A 14,991-nucleotide genomic window follows, 5' to 3' on the forward strand; every position below is an offset into this window, starting at 1 on the left:
ACTCAGCTTATTCATGGTTTTATTTCCTAACCTTTTATTTGATTATTGAAGTAGGATAAATCAGATGTGCCTGAATGGGTGTCTGTCTCTCTCCCTGGCTTGAAGAGAGCAGCAGAGTCAGTGGTGAGGGTGAGGAAAACAGAAATAGGAGGAGCCCTGTGAGCTTGCCATTAGGTGAAGCATGGCCTGTTGTCCATGGAGGTGTGATTTAGGAGTGGGAATTCATGCTGGATCTTGCTGCTCTTACTTGTTTCTAACCTTTATTTCTGTTTTGCTCCCACAGGTGCCTGTGTCTACCAAGGCTCCTTGCATGAGGTAAGTGTGAATGTGTTCTGCTGCGGAAGGGTTTGAGAAGGTGCTCCTGAGCTTGTTTCTGGTCGTGATTTTGGTCACCCCTGCAACTGGGGCACAGGTCACAGATCTGTCAGTCTGGTGGAAAACAGCAGCAGGATCAAGACAGAATAAATACCCTCAGAGAGGTTAGAAATCCTCTCTAGGCTTTTGAACCCAATTTGATGTGTGTCCCTGGAGCTCATTTGGCCAGTATGGGAAGAGATGTGAGAGATTTCCAGGTTCTTGGAAGCTGTAAAGCTCAGAGCAGACACAAAGCTGGTGCAGGTGTACAGCTGGTGCTTATCATCAAATCAAACTGGAACAGCTCAAGCTTGTTGTTCTTGGAACAAGGGCTGTCCTGCCTCTTGTTGGCTGTCATGCCTGAGGACATGCCTTCTTCCCTGGCTGAGCCATGTGTGCTGTGGGAACAAGCCTCGAGAGAGCTCCCAGGTCTCTGTAGAATCCATTCAGGAGGAGGATTGTGCCTTCTGGGTGTGTTTGCTTACAAACCATTTACCCACTGGAAAGAGCTTTCCTGGATGTCAGGAAGGCATTGGGCCAAATGCTGGAGCCTCCCCTGGATCCACAGCATCCCAGGGCATCTGTGACACTAACTGAGCTGTTGGCAAACTCCAAGAGAAACCTGTGGCAACTCTTTTTTTGTGTGTTAAACTATGGTTAGAAACTGTTTCCTTTCGGTGTTTTCTGCTAGGCAGAATTTTTCTCCCTGTTTCATGCAGGGGAGATCACCAACAATTGCAGCCATTGGGATTGTTCAGCCTGGAGAAGAGAAGCTTTGGGGTGACCTAATTGTGGCCTTCCAGTACCTGAGGGAATGACAAGAAAGATGGGGAGGGACTTTCTAGAAGGGCCTGGAGGGGCAGGACATAGGGAATGGTTTCAAACTGGAAGAGAGTAGGGCTGATTAGATATGTGGAAGGAATTCTTCCCTGTGGGGTGCTGAGGCACTGGATGAGGTATCCCGGAGCAGCTGGGGCTGCTCCAGCCCTGGGAGTGTTCCAGGCCAGGTTGGATGAAGCTTGGAGCAGCCTGGGCTGGTGGGAGGTGCCCCTGCCCATGGCAGAGGGTGGGACTGGATGACTTTAAGGTCCCTCCAACCCAAACCACTCTGTGATTCCATGTGCAAGTGGCAGTAGGTGAGCTGCTGCCAGGTTATTCCTATCCTAGGAGTGCTGCTTGCCGCAGGAGGCTCGGAATTCACTTGGAAAATCCTTGGTGCATAACCTAGGCATTTAAGTGTAGTGATGCAAGCACTGCAGAGCTGCTGAAATTGTTAACACTGCAGAAGTTGTGCATCTTGCTTGAGTGACTTAGCTCCTGTGTATCAAGGGTCAGCTGGTGTTCATGGCTTTCCTCTGAGGACAAACACCTCCTTGTGTGTGATTCCCAACTGTCTGGAGGTGGTGGTTGTTCCTCCCTCTGGCTTCCCCTTGCAGGGGATTTTCGTATTCACACCAGTAGCACAGCTGTTTTTCTTTACTTAGCAAAGAAGAAAATAGACATAATTTTTTCTTAGCTGGAGGGCACGAGGACCTTTACTTAGCAAAGAAGAAAATACACATGATTTTTTCTTAGCTGGAGGGCACGAGGAGACTTGTGCCACGCTGAAAGTCAGTGTGTGTGGGAGGTGTTGAGCAAACTGCACCTTTCTGCCAGTTGGCTCTTGCTAGGAAGAGTTTCCAGCCCTGGGAGAAGGGGAGGGGAAGCACAGGACTGTGAATTAAGGTGGTTGAAATGGCAGGGGTGACCTGATAAACGACTTCATGTCTGCTGGATGCTGCAGTAAGGAAGGACAAGTGCAGCTGAGCAGTCTCCAGGGCATGTTTGTTTTGTCCTTGGTGGAACATGGACATTGTCCATTGCACCAACTGCTGGTGATGCACATAAGGATGAATTCCTGGATGGACAGAGTCTTTTGGATGTTTCCTGAGACACATGTGGGGCTTCTTTGCCACTATAAAGCACTAAAGAAGCTTTCTTGAAATGTTTATAATCTTGGAGTTTGAAAATTGTGAGCGGAACAAAGTGCTTGAAGTAATCCACAGTAAATGGTGTTGTACTTGTGCTTCTGCCACGAATTTTGCTTCCCCTTTTCCTTTTGAGACAGCCTGAAAAAGGATTCAGGTTAACTGACATGCTTAGTTGACCTGAACATCTGAAGAGAGTTATAGCTCAGATCATCAACTCCATGCCTGTCTGCATTAAGTGGTGTATTTTATTCAAGGCTCTCAAGGAGCTGCTTGGGGAGAGCACCAGAGCTCAGGAGCTGGAGTGGTGTGGGCATGGGGCTGGGAGGGAGCTGCTTGCTCAGCTTCAGAGCTGGTTTTTGCAAGATTTGGCTTATTTGACTGATACCAGTGGTGATTAAACAATGTGAAGTGTCTGACGTGACCCACTGCGTGTGACACATCCTCGTTCGTGAAAGAATCCCCTTAGATCTCATAATGTGGGAGCATCCTGCCCTTACCTGTGCACATTTGTTGTCAGAAGTTTACAGACAGCCTGATTTTATGCTTTTTAAATCAGATTTCCATTTCCATCTGTAGTTTGTGCTGAGGCAGAAATGAAAGGGGAAAAGTAATAAATAGAAAATGTCTTTTTCTCCCCCCCAGTTTTCAATCTCCCACTCCAGAAAGCTTCTACTCTGAATAAATTTAGTGTCTGTCTGAAATAAACGTTAGCAGGTGCAGAGCACTTCTGGCTAGGGAGTATTTCAAATTAGCAGTGGAAAATGAACTTCATTCCAGTTTCTTTAGAAGAATAACAAGTTACGACTGAAAAACGAGCTGAGAAGTGAAGATTTCTGTTGAAGGGTTTCCTTGTTCCCTCATACACTGATCAAGATGTTGTTGTTTTTAAATAATGGGATGTAAATGCTGCTGCTTAGCCCGAGGCTGTGTCCTCGGATCTGCACCAATGGTCTGCAGTTAAGGTTTATTAATACCATAATGAGATGCTTCTCATGTAGCAGACCTCATCTGCTCGTGGCTTTCAGCGAGCTGGGATCTACTGAGGAGCAAAAATAAAGTGGTTTTTGAACCAAGTGTGTGCTGCATGTGTGTTCCTGCCTTGTTTTCTCTGGAAATAACAGCAAAACAGAGAGGAGTGGGGGTAGGCTCTTTATTTCACGGTGCCACATAAAAGCAGCTTAGATGTGAGAGAGTGCAGTGAATTTGTGTCTCTTGATCAGCAAAGAGGCTTTTTTTTTTGTGGACCAGCTCACATTTTAATATGCAATAACAATTCTTTTCTATGTTAGTGCTCCTAAGTGTCACTTTCAGGTCTGAAAAAGTGAACTCTCACGTTGTAAGGACACACAGCACAGCATAGCTGGGGGTTGGTGTGTGCTGCAATTACCACATGCAGATTGTTCTGCAGCAACTCAGGACCTCGTTCTGGGCACCAAGTGACACACAGTAAAGACTGGAGAACTTACTCATGTTAGTTATGTATCATATATAGAGGGTTGGATGTAGTACATACCCATGGAAGAGCACACACTGCTCTTCCTTTCCATGAAGGCACAAGTTGTGACTGAAAGACACATTTATACAGCACCAGCTTGGTTCAACTGCCCATCACCCTGTGTTGGGTCCAGAGGGAGACACAAACAGGCATGGGGTGAAATGGCTCTGGGCTCAGGCACTTTTCTTTCACGGTTTGCACCTGTTGGTCCCACAGAGTCAGGGGCTCTGTTCCCCTGATCTCACAGCTGGGCAGGGGTTTGGGTCCCCACAGCTGCTGTGTCTGGGAGCAGCGTGTGGCACTGGCCAAGCTGCCTCCTGCTTTCCCTGTGAGAGTATCCATGTCCCTTTCCATCAAGTGTCTGACGGGTGAGGCAGGTTTTTCTGCACAAGCACAGTGCCTCAACATTTCCCCTGCTGCAGCTGAAGCACAGAGCTGGTGTGTTTGCTTACCCTGAGGTGATTTATCTGTTCTCCCTAGACAGGTATTTCACAGCTCTGCGCAGTGGGCTGCACACACATGAGATTTATCATCCCCTTCCCTCCTCTTCAGCTCTTTGGTGCATATGTATGTGGCCCTGTTTTTTCACAGGGCACTAGCTCATCAGAAATTGTTCTTTTTCCCTGTTTCTTTCTTGGCTCTCATATTCCAGCAGTGAAGTCATGGTCCTCCTCTGCTGGCCCCAGGTTGGAACCCTTGGGGTGCTCTTCCTAGACAGTCAGGCACGTGTGGTGTGTGTGGCAAGCAGAGGTTGTGAAACAGCTCCTCTTGGCTGTGGATAGCTCAAAGGAAACATGGCAAAATGAATGAAGTGCAAGAGACTATGTTGAGCTTTAACTGGAGCCTGTCCACAAGGACTTTTCCTTGAGTGGCTGTGGTGTTGTGCTGCAGGGGCTTTCCCCTCTCTGCTCTGTCCTGGCTGGTGACACACAGTGCTGTGACCATCACTGTGTCATGGGAGGTTTGTGTGGAGATCAGGGTCCTTAGGAGAGCTGCCCTGCTCCACATTTTCCATTCCAGTGAGCCTCCTGGAGGGGAACCGAACTGTTCAGCCACAAGCACTGACTTAAGTAGATGATTAACATTTAATAACACAGTTACGGGAGCTATATGCCAGAGCCTTGGCAGGGGATGTTGGATTTCTCCTGGATTCATTCACCAGGGCAACACTTGAACAATTACCCAGCAGTTAGAAATTTCACAAGCCATTGTGCCCTCTGCCTTAGATAAGGCTCTTGTCAAGAGCCTCGGTTAGCAAATGATATCTCGTAATTGGTCATTTACTTCTTTTGAAATTCCCATCACGAGAAAATGCCTTTTTCCTGTGCTAGGGTCACTTCCTCGTTCCTTCCCTCTCCTCAGCCCTGTCCAAGCCTGGCTCAGGTTTCCCAGTTGCATGTTTCTGTCTCGAGGAGGGACTGTGATTGATGTTAACTGATGAGAGAAATGATAGAAGTCGGGTCTGGCCAGTGGGAGAAGCCTGCAGCATATGCTGCCAGTCCCTGTGAGACAGGGCTTGCTGGCACAGGGATTTCTCCTTGGCACATGGCTACAGGATGGTTGTGTTACTGATACCTCCTGGTGAAGTGACTTGTTTGTGGCTGTTTGGATCCAATCAGTGGAACCAGAAATGATGTGAAGAGGAGGAGAATAGCTCTAAATCCCTTTGTGTGGGAGAGCCTTGTAATGCAGTAACAGGAATAACCTAACCCAGAACGTGGGATTTCTTTTGCAGAGGTTTTTGTCACAGCCATAGAAGTTTCCTTTGGGGTGATAATAGGCATCTTACCAAGAATTTTGGGCTAGGATTCCTTTGGTAGTTTGAAAATAATTATCCCTGGGTATGACTGCCAAGAACTGCTAAAGCTTTGCTGTACATTTGTCATCACCTCCAAAGAACTTAGGGATTGAGTTTGTAAGATAAGTGAGGAAAGTGGATCCCCAGCTCTCGTTGGTGTTGTTTGGAAATTGGGCGCTTTCCTGTGGCACATTTCCCAGCCCAGAATGTGATGGAGACCTTGTCCTTCCTCCCCAAAACATCTTGGGTGAAGAGGTTAGGAGCTGAACATCTGCTCAGGCTTTTGAAATAGATTATTAGTGTTTCAGTCCATCATAAACCTTAGGCAAAATTGGACTCCTGTGTCTGGACAGTGATCCCATGTGGAATTTCTTATCTTCCATGCTGGTTTCATTGTGTTTCTTTTCCCCCTGAACACCTCATGTCCCCATCAGAAATGCTGTTACACTTCCCTTAATCGATTCCATGTTGTCCAGGATTAATCATTCCCTGAGCCTTTTCAGAGGTCTCCAGTTGTTTCTGTAGTGACTGAATTTCCCAAGGAACCTAAGATACTTGGTGCCTTCAGGAAGACTGGAATAGCTGGGGAAAAAATCCCAAATCTGAGTCTCTTCCAGGTGTGTGCATTGATTTCGTGTCACCACTCAGGTCTGTCAGCCTGGAAGTGGCTGCCAAGAGCCACGTGGTGCTCTGGAGTTGATGGTTCTGGAATGCCTCTATTTCTGCCATGCATGTTAAACAGCTTCCAGTGGGAATACAGGCACACACTTCCATGGGAAAGCTGCTGTAATTCTCCTAGCGCTGTGGTTTGTTGTTGAGCTGTAGATTAAGGGGAACTGTTAGGATAAAGTACTTGGTTTTGTAATCATTACAGCTACTCCAGACTCATTCCGTGGTGAATCCTCTAACTAACCCTAGGAGCTCAGCATCCAGAGGATCTTTATATCACCAGCTGGCATGCTGCAGCTGAAGGAGAGTCCTAGGCTCTGTGTTCCTGAGGATCAGCAAGGGAAAACAAACCTCTCCCTCAAATGATAAATCCTGAACACGATTCCTTCCCAGATTAATGGGAATAATTTTAAACCAGATGTTTCATTACTCAGAATAAGAAGTTTCCTAAACTGCTTCCTAGGTGTTTTATGGAGATGAAAAGGGAATTTGTTGCAGGCTGAGAATTGGGAGATTTTCATTTACGTATAATAAATTTTCAGGGACATCCATAGGAGCTGAGAGTTTGTGAGATGGCACAGAAAAGAAACTCTGGACCTGTACTCAGACCCTTTGATTTATTTCAGTTATCAAACCAGGAATCTTGTTTCTAATGGGAACAGACACTCCTGAAAATGTTAACCTCTTTGTCTCCTGGAAATTCTCTGTGCTGCAGGAATAGGTTTGGTCACAGTCATGTGGGAATAATTGGTTTTGGGTGCTTAGGCATCTCTAGACCAAAGTGCTGTACATCAGGCACTGGAGACTAAAATGTTGTACATCAGGTGCTCTGCTGTGGCTCACAGATATTTATGTTTTCATAGGAAGCACAGGGTTGGTTGTTTAGCCATGAAAACCTGCTCTGATGGAGACAGAGTTGTCATTGCTGACAGTTCTGAGTTAGTGGATGCAGTAAATCCTTTTATGCATCCAGCCTGGCAGAGAGGTTTCAGGGGAAAACATGAGCAAACTTGTTAGCAATTTCTTCCCCACTTTTTTTTTTTGGCAGTTTTATAGTTTCTTCTATATATGGAAAAAGCCTGATTTTCTGGAGTACCTAAGGAATTAATTCACAGTGAAATCCTCAGTGTTGCAGAGCAAAAAGTAACTTGCAGTTTTATTCCAGTGGATTATTTCTTGTTTGAAGACTCAGAATGTTAAGTGTTCCATTTTAGAAAACTTAGGTTTGGTTTTGAATTGGAGGCACTTAAAAATTGCATCTACTCCTTTCTACCTCAGTCTCCCAGTGAAATTCTGGGATCATCATGCTCGTGGAAAGGGAACCTAGAAGTGCCTCAGTTTGCTGTTGTGGGGAAACCTTCCAACCCAAAATGAAGTGCTTCCACTGAGTGGCATAAGGAGTGCTCATTAAGCCTCTTTTGCATGTTTTATTTAAGGCACAGATTCCCACAATGAAACAATAAACCGAATGAAAATCTGTTTAAAATTTGATGAAATCCTTAGGACAAACAGAAATTGAATGTGTTACTTTCAAAGCCCTTTGGAGACATCATATGAGGTGAAATGGAGCCAGCTGAGATGGAGTCAAACATAAAGGGAGCAGGATTTGCCCCGGAATTTAGGCTTTGTGTTACCTAACAGTAGTTTGTCCTATAACTGCACAAGTCTGGGCATGGCTGCAGGGGAGTGTTTGCCATAGTTGTGTTAAAAAATGTTGTAATTTTACTTCCTGAGAGATTTTTGGCTGCTTGGATGGGATCCAGTGAGTGATCCTATGTATGTGGTGAGTGATTAACATCCTGCCTTGGTATTGTGCAGCACAGGGTGTCTCTTAGCCACAGGATCCTTTCCAGTGAGTGCCAGGAGGATTTGCTACCTGTAGAGAGTGGTGAGACCTCCGGATCTCCTCACACTTTGGAGAAGAGTCTGCTGGAGTTACCACAGATTCTTCTATCTCTGACCTCATTTTCTTGGGGAAGATCTAAGCTAACAAGATGTAAGAGTGTCACTTCTCCTCCTTGCTCCAGGCACAGAGAAATATCAGTGAGATCAGAGGCAAACCTCTTGAAATCCCTAGGAAGAGGCATCATCCCTGATAGTTGGCATCCTAGGAGTGGGCTGTGCATTTCAGATGATTTTCCTGCTTTGATTAGCATCCCATTATCCCCTTGGCATGGCATTTCTCTGCAGGCACAGCTGGCTGTGGGCACCAGGTGTGTCAAGCTGCATTACCTGTCCAGGCTGGCACCAGCACTGATCTGTGATACAAAGCTCTCTTATCACTGTATTTAATTGCTATCTTAATACTGATATCTGTGATAAAATGGGAAGTGTTAGTATCAGAAATCATTTGGGAATGCTGCTTTCTAAGCAGAGTATGTTTTTGCTGTGCTTTCACTGCTTATCAGCAAGGTATCAGCCAGCAGTGCTTGGTGCTTTGGAGCCTGTGGCTTTGTTAAGAACAGGCAGGATTAAAACCTAGCACAGAGGACCACGGCAGGTTGTTAATATATGATCATTCCCCCCTTTCAGTCTGGATTTTGTTCTGCAGGTACCAGCCAGGGGGGCCAATCTGACCTTCAAGGTCGTATCTCTTCCTCGGTGCCCTGTTTACACAGATGCCTTCATTAGACTCTACAAATAGCTGCTAAATCCACATGTTCAGGCTAGGAGATGATAATTCCTCATCTGGCAGCTTCCCTAAGTAACCTCCCTGTTAAACTCAGCAGTAGTGCCATGCAAGAGGTGCAGTGAGGTCTCTGTACCTAATATTTTTAGTGCATTCTGTATGATGCCAGCATGATTTTAACCTTCCTGAAGTCATTTCATGCTTCTGTAATTCATTGGATGTTCAGTGTATTTATAGGTACTGTTTTTTCTGGCACTGCAGTAGGAATGATGAGAGCATGTGTTCAGTGTATTTATAGGCACTGTTTTTTCAGGCACTGCAGTAGGAATGATGAGAGCATCTGGTTACATCCATCACAGCTTGTACAACAGCCTCTGAAGGGCTGTTGGATGAAATAGGGGGAAATAACCTTGGTAATTGAGCCTTTCCCCCTTCAGGTGGTTACACCGATCCTTTAAAGGCTGTAGATATTTAATGTCATTAGAGTGCCATAAGTGTCACTGCTGTGCTGTTCTGTGATGGAAACCACATCACTTAGTGATGCCATCTGAAACAACAGAGCTGTTTTCAGCTCACACTCAGTCCCAGGGAGCTCTGGTTGTAAGTTCACTCTAACATAACTAGGAATGCAGCTGGGAGCTTTGTCCCTGTTATCCCTGGCTGGGTGTTCCCAAACACTTGTGGGTCAGCTCTTGGGAGAGTGATGCTGGCACTGCATCACAGATTAGAGAGGAGGACATTGAGGGAGGACACTTGGGGATGTTCTGTGCAGGGCCAAGAGTTGGACCTGATGATCCTTGGGGGTCTCTTCCAACTCCAAATACTCTGTGATTCTGTGATTCCTTTCCCAGTGTTGTTCCAAATGTTCCCAAACCTGTGCTGGGGTAGTGCTACCTTGCAAGGGTGTAATTTGTGAGGAGCTAATCTGTGCAGTCCCTGTGAGGATGTAGCTCACCTGGTGCAAGTTTGGGTGCCAAACAGCTTAGCTTTTGGGGATACTTTCTGGATTTCACTCTCCCAGCAGTGTGGAAATGGACTGTTTCTGTTCCAGGCTTACCCTGACCCTCAGCTGTGATGATGTGGAAGCAGGAAAGCTGTGATCTGTTGAGATTCACATTTGAAAACCTCCCTGAGATGGTGTTGACAGCAGCATCTGTCTGGAGTGACAGAGCAGGGTGGTGTGAGGAGTGTTGGGCAGCTCGGAGAAATACCCTCCCTGTTCTGGCATGGAGAACTGATCTATGCTTAGTCCTTCAGGCTCTGGAAAGTGATGCCAGAGTGCTTTAGGTGGGGTTTGTGCACTTGCCAGTTTGCAGCCTGGCAGAGACACTGGAGGTGAGGCCAGAGGCACTGATGGAAACATGCTCAGCATATTTCTCTTTGGGGAGCCCACATGCCTGTGCTGCCGAATCCTCAGCTCCTGGAAGTGGCTGGAGCTGCTTTGATGTCAGTGGGGCCAGGCATGTCACCAGCTGAGCACTTGACCCTGGGGCTGGCACTCGGCCTTCAGCCACAGAGCTCAGCTGACACATGCCGCAGGGCTGCACTCTGCCAGCCAGTTTGCCCGGGGGTGTTTTCCAAGGAGAGCATGGATCTGCCTTTCAAATTCCCTTGGAAGAGATGTGCAGTAAGCCTGAGTGCTGCTCTTTCTCTTGTTCTTGCCTCATCCCTGCCTGTGAAGTTTTGGCTCCCATAAAGAGATGATTTGGCATTGGATCCAAGTGTTTACAGAGGAAACTGGCTTTGGGGAATGTGTTCAAGCAGGTATGCTGATGGTGGGATGGAGATTCCCTTCCCTTGGCTGTCTTCAAGCACCCTAACAGAGTAACAGAGGTGTTGAGGGATGTGCTAGACCTTCCCTTCTCCCATTCCAGTGTCCTCAGACAGTCCATGTCCTGCTGATGGACCAGTCAGTTTGGTCCCCAGGAAGGTGATGATCCCCATGTGTCTGAAGGAATGGGAAAATAGTGTTGAAGGGATCCAAAGGAAACTCTTCCCTTTCATCTCCTCTTTCTCTTAATCATAATTTGATAGAGACATCCACAGAATTTTCTGATGATCTTTTGGCCTCGTTGTGTTCCAGTTGCTCCTTTACTGTGCATGTGGAGATCCTGGAATGAAAGCAAGACAGATGTGCTGGAGGCTTTTGCTATCCTTAACACAGAAAGGAAACATCAGTGAAAGGATGTGTTTTCCATAGGGAAATTCCTGGGATCTTTCTCTTCTCCCATTCTCTTGCTCCCAGTTCTTTTCCTGGCATTTTAATGTGAGCATGGCTATGAATAAATAAAAGTTCCTGCAGGCACTGTACTTTTAAATAGCTGTGCTTACAGGAGCCTCTTTCCAGTTTTATCTGATTTTCTTACAGGCTTAGGGAAGGGAAAAAACTCACCACTGTTACCTGTGGACTTCACACACTCAGTGGAGGGCAGAGTTTAAGTCCTGTAGGAGAAAATAGAGCAACAAAAGGGCACCTGGCCTGAACCTTTGGAGTGTTAAAAGCAGGTATGCACCTCCTCTGCCAAGTTTGTGAGGAAGGTGTGTGTGTACCCTTTAAAAAAAGGCAGCTTGGAAGCTGATCAAAACAGTGGGTGATTGTATTTTTGTGCCCTCAGGGTTACTGCAGATGTGTGTTCTGCCAGGTGTTCTGCTGTTTATTTTGTGCACACCAGCTCTGAAGTGTGGTGGTTGGTAAGTGAAGTGTTTTGGGATGAGAGAAGTTACTGATCAGTGAGTTCTTTCCCTCTCTGTGCTGTTTGCTGTTCCTGTGCATATGGTGGTGTCAGCTCTAAAGCTTCACTGAAGCTTCACTTCAACTCTGCTCTGAGGGCAGAGATGCTTCACTTTGTTATTCCCACTTTAGAAGCTTTATCAGAGCTCAGGTCTTCTTGCAGCTTTCTTTTTAGCTCCATCTTCATTTCCTCAGAGCAGAACACGTGCCAGCCCCAAGGAGAGGAAATCCCATTGCAGTGAACACACCGTGGAGAGGTGCAGAAGCTCAGGGTTTGCTCCTCCTTGTTTGTCTCAGCCACATTTGAGCCCTCAAAATGCAGAGCTGGATTTGCTTTGGAGAGCAGTGGGTTATGGTGTGGAGTCAATCAACATGTTTGCACATGTCTCCGCAGGGAATGCATAATAGTTTACCTTGGGAAGCTCCCACTAAAGCATTTGTTCCCTCTTATCTTGCCCCAGAGGCCAGGGCCAGTGGCACATTGCTGTGCAGAACTGGCTTCAGACTTAGGGGGGAAAAAAAGGTACATTTCAGTATTATTTCCAGAAAAAAACCCACATTAGTATGTACTGAATCTGAATACAGGATACAAACATCCTGGCTTTTATTGGGAATGGTGTGGCTGCAGGATCAGAGAGGGCAGTGACCCATCCCTCTGTGCTGGCACTGCTGAGGCACCTCCAGTCCTGGGAGCACTTTTGGGTCCCTCTCCAAGAAAGAATTTGAGGTGCTGGAGAGTGTCCATGGAAGGGAATGGAGCTGGGGAAGGGGCTGGAGCACCAGGAGTGGCTGAGGGAGCTGGGAGGGCTCAGCTTGGAGAAGAGGCCTGGGGTGGACCTTCTTGCTCCCTCCAGCTCCCTGCCAGGAGGTGCAGTGGGGTGGGAATTGATCTCTTCTCCCAGGTAATAAGCAGCAAGACAAAGAGGAAACAACCTCAAGTTGTGCCAGGGGATATTTAGATTGGATATTAGGGAAAATTTCTTCATGGGAAGGGTGGTCAGTGGCCAGAACGGGCTGCCCAGGGCAGTGGTGGAGTCAAAACCCTGGAGAGGTTTAAAAACCATGTAGATGTGGCACCTGGGGACATGGTTAGTTGTGGCCTTAGGGCTGGGGGAATGGTTGGACTTAATGGTCTTACAGGACTTTTCCAGCCTACAGGATTCTATGACTCTGTGCTTCTGTCAAACCCTTTGAGTGCCCCTGGTGTGTTCACACCTGAGTGGGAAGGTGTGAAGTATCTCCTCTAGGAGTATTAGGGGCTTACAGCTCAGGAGGAGCAGTGTGGTGTGTACTGGGTGCTTGGCACTGCTGTGACAGCTGTGGGAGCACTCACCTGACTCCTCACTGTTCCTTGGCAGGGATGGAGGGATCTGGGAGAGTCATGATTCCTCATTACAGAAGACTTGAGCTCTGTCTGCGTCAGTTCTCGGAGGGGAAGTTAAGGGGTAATTTGTAGAAGGCTACAGAAGGAACAGAAATGATTCTAAATAAACCTGGTCTGTCCATAAGAAAATGGAGTAGCCAGAAAATTAAAACTAGATAAATTCAGCTTAGGAACTAGGCAGACTTATCCTGTGAAGATAGGAAATCAGTGGAACGATTTCCTGAGGTGTGCCATGAATTATTCTGTACCACTCGAAGTCTTTAAATCATGGCTGGCTTTTTTCCTTCCCCTGGAAGTTATACTTAACTTAAATTGCAGCTTTTGCAATCAGGAACTCATTTATTCTGGAAGTCCTTGCATTCCAAACCAGGCAGGCTCTGCTTTGCTGTGAAACCCCTGGAAGCACAGGAGCACATGGACAGTGGTGTGAAGAAGGTGTAGTATTCATCTCACCTGCTTTTTTCATGGCACACTGAAGGGAGGCTGGGGGTAATTTTGTCTCTACTCCTCTGATGCTCCTGTGTGTAAGGCAGTAGCAGGTAAAACTCACACCTGTCCCAGCAGTGAAGTCTTGTGTGCACTTAACTCTTGCTGAAGGAGCGATGTGCAATACTGACAGAAATGGCCAAAGCATCTGTGTGCTCCTTTATGGCTCTAGGAAAAGGGAAAGCAAAAGGAAGGAGGGAAAGGATTCCTTCCTGCCTGCCCTTACTAGTGACATCCAAGCCCCTTTCCCTGTGGGGCTAGTTCCCCACCAGCTGGGCCGAGCGGCCAAACGCGTGCAGAATAGTTATGATGGCACAAAACTGATGGGAGACAGGATTATGGAGGTGATAAGCTTGTAGCACGTTCCAAACTCAGCTGGCAGAAAGCTGTGCAGTGTTTGGCTCCTGGGAGGATTAATTACAGATGGGAGCTGTGGCTGCTAAATCAAGTACCTCTAATGTGTAAACTTCATTAAAGGGACTCAGTAGCAGAGCTGTAATCTAGGAGAAATGGGGTAGGGTGGGTAGAAAAGGAAAATACTCTGCAGGAAGGTAAAATCTTCAGGGTCTAAATCCACTGAAGCAATTTCTTCTACCTCTCAGGCTTCAATGGTAAACCACAAGCTTTTAAACTTCTTACCTGGTAAAGCCTTGGGAGCCTGAATTAATAACAACTTTCTGCTGAATTCCTCTTAGTCAGCAAATCCTGGTTTTCCTGATATGCTAACTCCTCCCTGATACTGTGCCACCAAGTGTATTGGGTCAGTTCTGCTTGTGGAAGAGGAGGAAGCACAGATGATCAACTTGGTGGTCAGTGGCTGACAGGAGGCTCCGAGTCTAACTTTGGCTGCAGGTTCTGTTTTAATCTAAAAGTTAAGCATTTCTGTGTGTTGTTATCATAAGCAACATCTTCCAGTTTAAGGAAGAGTCCAGCAAGTTCCCCCAGCTGTCACTGGGAATGTGTCATGCCATAGGTACCCATGTGCTGCTGCAAAAGGGATGCTCACACCTTGCCTGCCTCCCTCAGAGGGAAGCCTGAATCGGCGAAAAAGGAATCATTCTTTGCTGATTTAGCAAGTTAAATCTGCTCAGCAGAGAGTCCCAGGGCTGGGAATCAGGGCATGGACGAGGATGGGGCAGGGGAGAGTTCATGACAGAGGCCACAGTGGGATTAGTTCATCTGCGACTTGTAATTTCACCCTTAGCAACTCAGTGATGTAGTGAGGAACCGAGAGGCAAATTAAAAGAACTGAGCTTTTGCTTTCCAGACAGGGGGAATTAACAGAGGAGGAAGAGCTTCTACTTTGACTCACTTCTTGGTAGTCAGTGGACGTTTGTGTGCTTGTTTAGCTCAGTTCACTCTTTGGAACTGGAAAGTTGAGGTTGTATTAGATGAGTACAGACACAGTGTGTCCCTTGGTCTCGCTGGAGAATAAAGCAGGTAATAGCTTGTCCTTAAAGAAACTGCAGTAGATC

At 46.8% G+C, this 14,991-nt stretch overlaps 1 protein-coding gene across 1 annotated transcript in view; it reads left to right on the forward strand.

The window, feature by feature from the left end:
- Positions 1 to 283: 283 nt before the first annotated feature.
- The window catches only part of LOC103804694 (extracellular matrix protein FRAS1-like), a gene marked incomplete at both ends in the record, with an annotated part of 62,196 nt that continues 47,488 nt past the window's right edge, over positions 284 to 14,991 (forward strand). Inside the window, one exon of the mRNA XM_009077306.1 lies at positions 284 to 315. Coding sequence (XP_009075554.1) covers positions 284 to 315 — 32 coding nt within the window. The remainder of the gene's footprint in view (positions 316 to 14,991) is intronic.

Source organism: Acanthisitta chloris, unplaced genomic scaffold, assembly GCF_000695815.1.
Source record: "Acanthisitta chloris isolate BGI_N310 unplaced genomic scaffold, ASM69581v1 scaffold956, whole genome shotgun sequence".
Classification (NCBI taxonomy): domain Eukaryota; kingdom Metazoa; phylum Chordata; class Aves; order Passeriformes; family Acanthisittidae; genus Acanthisitta; species Acanthisitta chloris.